Source organism: Dryobates pubescens, chromosome 8, assembly GCF_014839835.1.
Source record: "Dryobates pubescens isolate bDryPub1 chromosome 8, bDryPub1.pri, whole genome shotgun sequence".
NCBI lineage: Eukaryota > Metazoa > Chordata > Aves > Piciformes > Picidae > Dryobates > Dryobates pubescens.
In genome coordinates, this window is record NC_071619.1 from 12931860 (window position 1) to 12942632 (window position 10773).

Here is a 10773-nt window from a genome sequence, read left to right on the forward strand (position 1 = left end):
GCAGCACTGGGAGCCAGGGACAGGCTCTGCTTGTGGTGCTGAGGATAAAAGGCCACATCCTGCACGGGGCTCTGCACTGCAGGCAGACATGGAGCTGGACGTTGAACGGGCCAAGGAGCTCATTGAACAGAAGCTGGCAGAGGAGGAGGAGGAGAAGGTGGGTCCATGGGGCAGAAGGATCCACTTGGCACTGTGTCTATCCTTAGGGACTCAAATGTGAGGAGGCTGGCACCAGCCATGCTATCCCTGGGCATGTAGAAAGGTAGCCAAGGGCTCTCAGGCTCCCAGCTTGGGAGTTCTGGCCCATGGGGCAGAGCCAAGCAGCAGGCAGGTGCCCAGGTTGCCAAGAAAGGTGGGTGGGCAAGCATAAGCCTGAGGGCTGCTGGATGTCCTGTAGACTTCAGTAACAAGCTGCAAGCCATATCCACTGGCAGGCTGGGGAGGGAGTGGTGGAACTGCTCCATGCCCAACCAGGGTCATGCATCAGCCCTGTGCCCATGCAGCAACTCAAAGGGGATGGTGCACGGGAGCCACCAGCCGTGGAGAGGATGAACACACCAGAGCTGGAGGAGGAGAAACACTGTGGCCCCAGGAACCGGGGCCTTGAAGCCATCAAGGTGAGAGGGGTCGGGGTGCAGGGGGGCCGTGGGATGGCTGGGGACATAGAAAGCAAACAGGGCACTGTGTGTCCCCCCAAGGGCCAAGAGCGGGTTCGGAGGAGCTCAGTGGACCTGCGTCGGGAGATCATCGACGTGGGGAGCATCCAGCGCCTCATCGAGCTCCGCAAGCAGCGCCGGCAGCGCCGGGAGGAGCGGGCAGCCACGCCTGAGCCCCCTCCTCCGCCTGAGCCCCTGGAGATTGTATGTCGGGAGGTCCTGGGATGTGGGGGGGGAGCTGCTGGGACAGGGGCTGGAGTCCCCGCAGGCCAGCCCGTGGGTGACCCTGCTAGCCAGGGACCTCCCCGGGAAGCAGGGCAGGGGGCCCCCTGTGTTGTCCCCTTTCCTGTGCCCCTGCGATGCCCCAGCCCTGAGCTCATCCTGCTGCCAGGAGGGTCCCGTGGAGCCGGAGAATTTCCTGCGAGCTGCTGTCCAGGGAAACATGCGCATCATCGAGAAGTTCCTGGCAGACAGTGGCCCCCCTGACACATGTGACGAGGTAGCTTCCCAAGGCCACGGGCCTCCCCTTGCCTGTGTCCTGCTGCCATGCCTCACCGTGCCTGTTGGCAGGGGCTGCGACCCTCGGGGCAGGGCTGGGGGTAAGACTGGGCTGGGGTGTGGCAGGATTGATCTAGCCAGTAATGCAGCCCCTCACCCCCCCAGTTCCACCGCACAGCCCTGCACCGCTCCTCGCTGGAGGGACACACAGACATCCTGCGAAAGCTGCTGGACAGCGGCGCCACCGTTGACTTCAGGGACCGGGTGAGGCTGGATCCTGCCCCCCAGCTCCATGCTGGTCTGAGTCTCCTGGCTTGGCACAGCTGGAGCAACAGCAGGGTTAGGCAACTCTGAAGCGGAGTAGAGCTGTCCCCACCGCTGAGGTGGCTGCAGGCAGGGCTCTGCTGGCTCAGCCTGAGCATAGGGACTGGCTGGGGTGGGAGACGGACGCAGGGTGGAGGTGTCCCCTGATGTGACATGGCTCTGTGTGCTCAGCTGGACTGCACTGCCGTGCACTGGGCCTGCCGAGGTGGGCACCTGGATGCTGTGAAGCTGCTGCAGGACCATGGGGCAGACCTCAACGTGAAGGACAAGGTGTGCAGGGCAGATCACAGGGGCATGAGGCTGTGCTGGGGGGGACAGGGCTGGCCCTGTGTTGGGCCAGCAGGAGTGGATACTGATCCTTTCTGGTGTCTGTCTCCTTTCCCCTCAAGCTTCTCAGCACCCCCCTTCATGTGGCCACCAGGACCGGGCACCCTGACATTGTGGAGCACCTCATCCACTGTGGAGTGGACATCAACTCCCCAGACAGGGTGAGTGCTGCAGCCATACACCCAGCACTTGAGGAGCAGTACTAACACCCGCTCCCTTGGCTGACCTCTCTGGGGGCCAGAGACACAGCACCCGCAGCAGGAGACACTCAGATGTACACACACCCCTGTGGGTGCTGACAGCTGCAGACAGGGCTGAGGCAGGCACCTTCCCCCTAGGGAGGTGGGTGTGTGGGGAGCCAAGGAGTAATTCTGGGGACAGGCAGGGGCTGTCTGTCCCCAGAGCTGGACCACAATGCCTAGCCAGGCAATGTCTCTCACAGGAAGGTGACACAGCGCTGCATGATGCCACACGGCTCAGCCGCTACAAAATCATCAAAATGCTGATCCTGCACGGGGCTGACATGATGGCCAAGAACCAGGTGATTGAAGGGGCTGCCACTGAAGCCACTTGCTGCCTCACCATGGTGTGCAACCCTAACACCAGCCTCTCTCTGCCCACTCCTGCAGGCTGGCAAGACTCCAACAGATCTGGTGCAGCAGTGGCAAGTGGACACACGTCAGGCATTGGAGACTAAGGAGCAGCCACAGGGCGAGATGGAGGTCCCTGCATGAAGGTGTCAGGCAGGGACTAGGGACTAGGGCTCAGCTCCAAGGAACAAGATCCAGCTGAGACTTCTTGTGTCAATAAATGCCAGCAAAGATCAGCATTTGGCTCCAGGGGGCTGTGGGGCTGGATGGCTTGCGCCAGGGGTGCTGGAGCTGGGGAAGCTGGTTTATCCAGGAAGCTGGGTTATTCAGCAGTGTGGAAGTGCCCTGCCTCCTAGCTCGGGGACTCTAGCATCAGTGACACCACGGTCATGTGATCCAAGGAGAGGATTTCTCACTGCAGGGATGCCCTGGTTGCTCTCAGTGCTTCGAAGTTCCCCCTAGACAATCTCAGGGAAGAAAACTGCATGACAGGCAATTTGACCTGAGTCCATGCTGTACTGGAGGCTGGTGGTGTGTTGGAGAGAAGCAACCACAACCCTGTCAGTCAGCCACTCTACAAAAATGGATGGCTGCTTGTTCTGCATTCCCTGCTGGAGCGATTCATGGGGACACAGTGGTCCCTTGCAGACCTAGTCACTTCTGCCAAGGACAATGCTCATTGCTCCCTACCTATGCCAACGGCCGGATTGGGTGGGCCTTGCACTCAGTCCCAGGACACCTTGCAACACCAAGTCCCTCCCTGACCCTGCAGCCCAGCCCTGTAGACGATAGAGGGATGGCTGGCACAACTGTCAAACAGAAGAGGGGAAAGCACATTTGGCCAGGGCTCACTCTGAGGGACGTTGAGCTTCTACAGTGAGTTTCTGGAGGAGAGAGCATTTTGAGCTCCCCTGGTACCACCCCCCATGTTGTCTGCCCAAGCAAGTATCCGGTGCCTCACGTGCCCCATCAAACATTAACAGCCATCGGCAGGCCGAGCAGCACGGCCGGCAGCAGCGCCCGGCCACCATGGCGCTCAGCACCTGCCTCACCTCACCCCTCCGGCGTGCCCTGGCAGCTTTGCACCGGGCAGCCTCTGGGCAGAGCCGCAGGCTCAGCACGCCCCCAGGACCAGGACACACACTCGACCTCGGGGGCATCTTTCCACCTCTCGCCACCCCCTTGTCTCCTATGCAGGAGGTGGACTATGTCCAGCTGGAGGCAAACCTGCACCGTTATGTCAGCATCCCCTTCCGAGGTAAGCGCTGCCTGCTGTTCCTCCCCATGCAGGCTCCTGCCAGGTCCCTGCCCATCACAGGGGCTGTGCAGCAGCGTGCTGTCAGCCTGCCAGCTTCCCAAGGGTGTTTGGCCTCCAGATGGACTTTGCCCCAGGGCTGGCTGCCCCTCAGGTGATCCAGCTGGGGCCCTTTGCACAACAAGTGCCCAGGCATGCACGTGTCCTTGGCACACCCGTACCACACTCCAGTGCACGCTTGCATCCACACTCTTCATGTTCAGGCTTGCACAGATCCTCTGCACAGAGTTGCAGGCTTGTGCCTACCCTCTGCATGCCCACACAGATTCAGAGCACCAGGATGCGTGGCTGCCGATTGCCTGCGGTGAATGTTTGTGAGGAGAGGGACTGCAGGGAGAGGCTGGAAGTCACAGGAATGTGCCCTGGCTCTCCCCTCTTCTGATAAGGCTGTGAGTCCAGGGCTTGCCTGGCGACAGGGTCAGGAAAGGGGATGCCATGAGCACACCTACCTGGGTACCCAAGATGCCATGGCAGAGCCCAGCAGCACTGGGCTGACATGGAGCTAGCAGGGTCCCAAGGAAGGGGTCTGTGTGCCCCAGATGGGGACGATGGGACACACCCTGGCTGTGGGCATCAATTAATGCTTTGTTAGCAGTGCTCTGTGTGGTGGTTTCTCAGGGATGGAGGCAGGCAGGTGGCATGCTCAGTCCACAGGACAGCATGGCATGCACAAGGGTGCCTGGGTAGGGGACAATATCTCCAGTCCTCAGTGTAGTGCAGGTGGGCACTGCCATCTAGGGGGCACACACCCACATAAACCCTTTGTGGGGGAGCCTAGGGCTTTTGGGGGGACCTGCAGGAGCCTTCTGGCCCAAGAGAGCAACTGCATGAGGGCAATGGACTGCCCCTGGTGTGTAAAGTGAGGTGTGGAGAGGGCAGGAATGGCTGTCCCATGGGCACCCAACTCCTGTGTCCAGGCACTGCCCTTCCCATGCTTGCACTTCAGGGCTGGTGGTGCTAGGCTCCAACGGAGAGTACCCCTACCTGGCACCCCATGAGCAGCTGGACATGGTGAGATGCGTGCGCCAGGCTCTTCCCAGGGACCGCCTGCTGCTGGCCGGCTCAGGCTGTGAATGTGAGTGCCTGCATGGGCAGTGCAGGGGCTGTGGGTGTCCCCTGGGTCATTTCTCACTGCTTTGCCTTCTCCCCAGCCACCCAGGCCACTATCAAGCTGACAGTCAGCATGGCAGAGGCAGGGGCCGATGTGGCGCTGGTTGTGACGCCCTGCTACTACCGGGGGGCTATGACCAGCGCTGCCTTTGTCCAGCATTACACAGAGGTGAGCCATGCCTGCTGTAATTCCATCTGAGAGACGAGGATGGGGAATGTATCCCACACACTTCTGTCCCACCCCAGTTTCTGAGCTTTCCCTGACTTCCCGCAGGTTGCTGATGCATCTCCCATCCCCGTGGTGCTCTACAGCGTCCCTGCCAACACAGGCCTGGACCTGCCCCTGGAGGCTGTCCTCACCCTAGCTCAGCACCCCAATATTGTTGGGATCAAAGACAGCGGTGGAGATGTGAGTGGGACAAGGTTTTGCCAGGGGGGGCTGCCACTAAACCTAGCCCCAAGTTGGGAATGTGAAGCTGGGACTCGAAGCCCTTCCCCTGCCCCTGGGGATGCCACATGAGTCCCATCGGGGGGAGACAGGGTGATGCCCGTCCCAGGGCACTGCCTGTCTCTCCCCAGATTAGCCGTATGGGACTGATGGTCCACAAGACACAGCAGGAGGATTTCCAGGTGCTGGCAGGATCAGCCAGCTTTCTGATGGCAAGCTATGCCCTAGGTAGGTGCTGCTGCCCCTGCTCAGCTGGGGCCATGGGGTGCTGCCTTGGAGACACTTGGCCAAGACTGGCAGCTGGGTGGGGGGGGATCCTGGTGAGGGGTGGTGGCAATGCTTGTGCTAGCTGAGCACAGCGTGCCAAGCTGTCTGCCAAGGTGCCCTGGTGTCCCCAGGTGCCTCTGGGGGTGTCTGTGCCCTTGCCAACGTCCTGGGGGACCCAGTGTGCCAGCTGGATCGCTTGTGCCGTGAGGGCAGCTGGCAGGAGGCCCGCAGCCTGCAGCACCGGCTCATTGAGCCCAACATGGCGGTAAGCAGGCAGCACCCCTTGGATTGCAGGGTGGGACACGGCAGAGCTGTGAAACAACAAAGAACAGAGGTCCTTGGGGGAGGGTGGGTGGGGACAGAATGGCACAGCACCCAGCTGGTGAGCTGAGCCAGATGGGAGGCAGCAGAGCAGAAAATGCCAGCCCTGCTATGCTGGGACCAGCATGTCTACTGGCAGTGGGTGCCTGCCTGCCCCTCTGTGGGAGCCTTTGCTGACTATTTGTAGGCAGCAATGGGAGGTGAGAGCTGCTTCTCCCCAGGGTCCCCCACCCCACTGCAGATACTTTGCTGGGGGGCTGCAGGCAGCCTGCACCCTGCTCAGCCTTGCAGCCCCACGTAGGGCTGGTGCAGGAGCTCAGGGAGCACGCTGCTCTGTCTCAGCTGAGTCAGCAAGTCCCTGCACCCTGCCTCCCATAGGTCACCCGCCGGTTCGGGATCCCAGGATTGAAGAAGGCAATGGAATGGTTTGGCTACTATGGGGGACCTTGCCGCCCACCTCTGGCCCCGCTGAGCCCTGCCCAGGTTGAGGAGCTGAGGAGCACCTTCAGCAACAATGGCTGGTTGTGAAGGGTTCCTCCTCCAGCCTAGAAAGGCACCAGAGCCAGCAACCCCAGAGGCAGGGGATGCAGCCAGGAGAAAGCCACCCATCTTGCTCCTTCCTGCTGGACAGGAATGCCCTGGGCAGAGCAAGCAGGGTGGACATCCAGCACTCCCCGGTCACCCATGTGTCCCTTGACCTGGGCACACAGCTACATTCAACAGCTTCTAGGGTGCCACTGTCCCCACGCAGGAAGGGATGGATACCCATGCCATGAGCCAGCAATAAACCTGATGCCCCCCACTCTGTGTCTCCAGTCCTGCCCGCACAAGCAAGCCCCACCCAGTCCCTGCTCCCAGCAAGAAGGACACAGCCCAGGTGTTTGGCAACGTGGTTTACTCAGCTGAGGCCCGTGCAGGCAGCAGCACAAGGCAGGGTCATGGCAAGGCACAGTCAGGACTGGTGGGGGCACAAGGGACATGCCCTCCTTGCAGCCCACCACCGAGCTGTGAGGGCTGCCAGGACCCCCACGCTGCGGCCAGCCAGCCCACACTGGGGTGAAGGTGGGCCCATGGGGCAGAGGAAGGATGCGTGCAGGGGGCAGAGAGTTGTGTGGCTCCTGTCCCTTGCCATCCCCCTACCCATGCCTGCCCTGCCCAGGCCCCCTGCCCCAGCCCTGGCATCTCCAGCAGCCCTGCTCATGCCCCTCATCCTGGACTCCAGTCAGCCCTGCTCCTTGCCTGCCGTCATACTTGACTTCCCTCAGTGCGCAGCAGACAAGGGTCAGGCTGGGCCCCCCCTGGCTCCCCTTGGTTGGGATATTGCTGCAGATGTCACAAAGGCAGAAGATGGACAGGATTGGCACAAGAATGAGGGGAACACAGCCCATCAGCTGGCCTCAAGAGTAGGCTTGAGGCATGATGTTACCCTGTCCAGGAAATGTGTGGGGCTGGCCAGTCATCCAGAGCTGAAGGTGCAGGACAGAGCGTGCCCCAGCTAGACACCCTACCATGGGGCCAGGGTAGCTAAGAGGGCCAGGAGTTGCCCCTCCATGGGTGTGTGGTCCAGCCAGCAGCTCCTAGCCAAGGCACCCTGGCAGTGGGGCCAGGGCCCAGCCCCAACCCCTACACTCCTGCTCCATCCTCTGCAGCAGGTTATCAGCCCTGGTGTTCCACAGGCTTCCTGAGGGACAGAGGGGTCAAGCCCTGGCCACACCATTCCCTCATTGCTCCGAGAGGTGCCAGGGCTATAGCCAGAGAGAGAAGGCACCATAACTGCCCTGGGGCACTTGGGTGGAGGGCAGAAGGCCCTGTCCCCCCAGCGGGGGTGGTTTGGGCAGGGGGGACTCGGTAGGGACGGAGGGAAGGGGAGCACGCAGCAGCGCCACATCCCTTCTCTGGGGTTGGTGGGGCCAGCCAGTACCCAGTGACTGCCACGAGAAGAGGGGATACAAGACACCGTCATGCTGTCAGGTTGTGGGCAGACTTGGAGGCACCCTGGGCCCTCTGGATGATGGCTGAGCACTTCTCCCGCCGCAACAGCTTGTTGTTCTCAAAGAAGCCCTCGTTGCGGGGCACCCCGTGGGAGCCGTCAGGGAAGGTCAGGAGACCTGGCGAGGAAAGAGAAGGGCTAGGAGCGAAGGGGCAGGGAGCAGCACCCAGCAGGGCCTAGAGGGGGAGATGCTGGAGGGGGTTATGCTGAGCTGAGCCACACGGGGCTGCCCACTCACCAAAGCCATACACACGCCCGCCTTTGAACTCGCCCTCGAAGGTCATGTTGTCACAGCGGGTGAAGACGCCTACGCCGTTGAACTTGCCCTGCACAAACTCCCCCTCATACCTGTGTGGGAGGAAGTCCTGAGGCAGCAGAGCCTTCCCCCCCCAGAGCAAGTGGGGATGCTCAGGAGGGTTTATACAGGGGTACCGCGCTCACCTGGAGCCGTCAGAGAAGGTAAGCACCCCACAGCCATGGAAGAGCCCGTTCTCGAAGTGCCCCACATAAGTGGTGCCATCCGCAAACGTCAGCTGCCCAACACCGTGCCTGCGACCTAGGCAAGGGCAGAAATGGGCAGCACTGGACTGATGGAGGCAGGCACTGCCCTGGCGCAGTGCTGGACAGGGATCTGGTGCTGCGTGGCCCCCAGCACTGGCAGCACCATCCCTTCCTGCCCTGTCTCACCTTCCTTCCACTCGCCGCGGTACTCCTCCCCGTTGGAGTAGGTGAAGGAGCCTTTGGTGAGCGTCATGGCGACAGTCTCCGTCAGCACAGGGCAAGGGCTGGCAGCGAGAGGTGTGGAGGGTGACTGCTGGGTGCGAGTAGCTGCCTGGTCCACCCAGAGGATCCAAGTCCCCTCAGCTCTTAGAAGGGCACGTGTTTGCCTTGGAGACAGCTACACTAGGGCACGCCACAGATGAGGTGACCCCAGGAGCACAGCCACCCAGCCCTGTCCCTGAAACCCCAGCTGCTGCGTTCGAGTTGCTGTGCATCCTGCTGTAGGGCTCCAGGTGATGCGAGCTCTTGGGTCACAGCCCCGTGAAATGTGAGCGAGAGGCAGGAAGAGGAGCATGGCAGGAGCCAGCTGCCTCTTGCCTCCAGCACACTTCCACGGCAGTACCTGGCAGACCCAGGCCAGGGGCCATCCCCAGCTCTACTAGGGCAGTTCCACAAGGAAACAGGCATTTTGGAGAGGAAATGACTGGTTTTCAGGGGAGGAAGTAGAGAGCTTGCGGGGTTTCCAGCTCCACTGTCAAGGACGGGCAGACCAGGCTCACTCCACAGGGATGGAGTGACCACTCCTAAGAGTGACAGCAGAGAAGACCCTGGAGTTCCAGGGACTTGCTCAACTACTAGGGGTCTGCAAACTTGCCTATTGACAGCAAGCGGTCCCCAGAGCCCTGCACAGCCCCAGAGCCACCCCAGCACACAGAGGAAGGCACCAGCATGGAGACAATGATGTATCTGGGCTGGGCACTGTCTCTCCAGGGTCTCCTGATACAGCTCAGGCAGTGACTGTGACTCCCCCAGCTTCTAGAGCGAGTATTGTTTATCACACAAACCTGCATCCCTGGAAAGATGGGTGCTCAGACACTGAGTCTGGCCACACCACAAGGAACTGTCAAGGGCATTGTGTCCAAAGGAGAAATGCCCCTAGCCAAACCAAGCAAAGACTGAACAGTGCTCTCTGCTGATGGTAGAGACCAGGAGCCCCAGCTCAGAGCTGGGTCCCCAGCTTGCAACCTGCCTAGCACCTCTGGGAATCCCTCCAGCAGTGCCAGTAGGGGAAGAGGGTGCTGCCAGGGGCTGCTAACACCCGAGGCAAGGGAGAGCTGCCTCCACTAGTACGGCTGTAAACCTCATCCAAGGAATGGGCATTGGCCCTGTGAACAACCCAGCATGGCCAGCAGCTAGATGTGCCCCCACGGGCACCCATTCACAGCAGAGCCATGCACGCACTGTGCCCACAGCAAGCCTGTAGCACAACCTCCACTCTAAGACCACGATCTGCTTGGCCACACACTCACAGGCTGGAGCCACGAAGAGTGGGCCTAGGTAAGCCCCAGATGGGCCACACACCCCCGGGCAATGTATGCACTCCCTGCCCAGGACACACACCCACCGGGCACATAAGCACACCCCATATGGGTAGTGTGCCCAGAGGTGCTGACTAGGGCCACGGCTGATGCACAACTCGCTGTGTTCGTGCACCCATGGGCACATCCCACGGTGTCCATTCACCCACGGCTGATGCACCCACATCCCACTATATTCAAGCGTCCACGGTTGACACATGCATGCTCCACCGGATCCATGCACCCACGCCCCTCTGTGTCCATGCACACACGGCTGATGCATGCATGCTCCGCCAAGTCCATGTACCCAGGGGCGGTCACACCCACCTCACCGGGACACGCGTGGCGATGCCCGCAGGCCCGGGTGGCTGACTGGGGGCTGTGCAGGCAGGTCGGGCCGGGCGGCGCAGGCACCCACTGTCCGCGCTCACCTGGCTCCGCGCTCGCTGCCCGCACCGCTCCCCACCGGTGTCCCGCTGAGGGGCGGTGGCACGGCTACCACCCCTGCCAGTCCCCCTACCCGCCGGGCACTTCCACGCTGCCCGCGTCCATACCCATCCGCCATTGGCTGTCTCCACGGCAACCACTAGCAACACACCTGTTCATTGGTCAGCTTCGCAGCACGCCCTCGCCGGTCGCCATCTTTGTGTGGGGCAAGAAGGTACCCTTCCTGGGTGTGCCCGGCAGAGGGGTGGCGACCCCGCCCTGCCGCCATCTTTGCAAAGGGCAGTAGGGGGCGTTTCGCTCCCCGGCGGCCATCTCTGTTGGGGGGCACTGGCATAAGTCCCCGCGAAGGGGCTGTGGGACAGGTGGACCTCCCTCGGCCCCCACAGCCAAACGGCGGGAGGG

At 61.6% G+C, this 10773-nt stretch overlaps 3 protein-coding genes across 4 annotated transcripts; 2 read left to right on the forward strand and 1 right to left on the reverse strand.

The window, feature by feature from the left end:
- Window positions 1–88: 88 nt before the first annotated feature.
- Window positions 89–2624, forward strand: ANKRD2 (ankyrin repeat domain 2). Its single transcript, XM_054163670.1, has 9 exons — window positions 89–192; window positions 548–617; window positions 699–860; window positions 1048–1155; window positions 1320–1418; window positions 1650–1748; window positions 1868–1966; window positions 2248–2346; window positions 2435–2624. Exons 1-9 carry the CDS (start codon window positions 89–91, stop codon window positions 2537–2539), a joined length of 945 nt encoding a protein of 314 aa, XP_054019645.1. The 3' UTR covers window positions 2540–2624.
- Window positions 2625–3424: 800 nt separating this feature from the next.
- HOGA1 (4-hydroxy-2-oxoglutarate aldolase 1) lies at window positions 3425–6441 on the forward strand. Its single transcript, XM_009908101.2, has 7 exons — window positions 3425–3653; window positions 4657–4785; window positions 4862–4989; window positions 5095–5229; window positions 5400–5496; window positions 5667–5800; window positions 6235–6441. The coding sequence occupies exons 1-7, from the start codon at window positions 3425–3427 to the stop codon at window positions 6382–6384; spliced, it is 1002 nt and encodes a 333-aa protein (XP_009906403.2). The 3' UTR covers window positions 6385–6441.
- A 309-nt stretch (window positions 6442–6750) lies between these two features.
- MORN4 (MORN repeat containing 4) lies at window positions 6751–10420 on the reverse strand. 2 transcript variants are annotated; one of them, XM_054163483.1, is made up of 5 exons: window positions 10252–10420; window positions 8534–8631; window positions 8288–8402; window positions 8085–8194; window positions 6751–7964 (listed from the first exon to the last, which is right to left on the reverse strand). In XM_054163483.1, the coding sequence occupies exons 2-5, from the start codon at window positions 8598–8600 to the stop codon at window positions 7816–7818; spliced, it is 441 nt and encodes a 146-aa protein (XP_054019458.1). In that variant the 5' UTR covers window positions 8601–8631; window positions 10252–10420; the 3' UTR covers window positions 6751–7815. The 2 variants fall into 2 exon arrangements, with proteins under 2 accessions (XP_054019458.1, XP_009906404.1); XM_009908102.2 differs by having other exon boundaries at window positions 10356–10411.
- Between the last annotated feature and the right edge of the window lie 353 nt (window positions 10421–10773).

What these genes read in the sequence shown, in the direction of transcription:
- MORN4 (XM_054163483.1), bottom strand. Translation starts at nt 8,600, where the DNA reads ATGACGCTCACCAAAGGCTCCTTCACCTACTCCAACGGGGAGGAGTAC. An exon ending in CCGCGGCGAGTGGAAGGAAG is followed by an intron (nt 8,403 to 8,533) that starts GTGAGACAGGGC and finishes GCCCTTGCCTAG; the next exon opens with GTCGCAGGCACGGTGTTGGG. An exon ending in CGGGCGTGTGTATGGCTTTG is followed by an intron (nt 7,965 to 8,084) that starts GTGAGTGGGCAG and finishes TTTCCTCGCCAG; the next exon opens with GTCTCCTGACCTTCCCTGAC.
- HOGA1 (XM_009908101.2), top strand. Translation starts at nt 3,425, where the DNA reads ATGGCGCTCAGCACCTGCCTCACCTCACCCCTCCGGCGTGCCCTGGCA. An exon ending in TTGTCCAGCATTACACAGAG is followed by an intron (nt 4,990 to 5,094) that starts GTGAGCCATGCC and finishes GACTTCCCGCAG; the next exon opens with GTTGCTGATGCATCTCCCAT. An exon ending in TCATTGAGCCCAACATGGCG is followed by an intron (nt 5,801 to 6,234) that starts GTAAGCAGGCAG and finishes TGCCTCCCATAG; the next exon opens with GTCACCCGCCGGTTCGGGAT.
- ANKRD2 (XM_054163670.1), top strand. Translation starts at nt 89, where the DNA reads ATGGAGCTGGACGTTGAACGGGCCAAGGAGCTCATTGAACAGAAGCTG. An exon ending in CGCCTGAGCCCCTGGAGATT is followed by an intron (nt 861 to 1,047) that starts GTATGTCGGGAG and finishes TCCTGCTGCCAG; the next exon opens with GAGGGTCCCGTGGAGCCGGA. An exon ending in ACATCAACTCCCCAGACAGG is followed by an intron (nt 1,967 to 2,247) that starts GTGAGTGCTGCA and finishes TGTCTCTCACAG; the next exon opens with GAAGGTGACACAGCGCTGCA.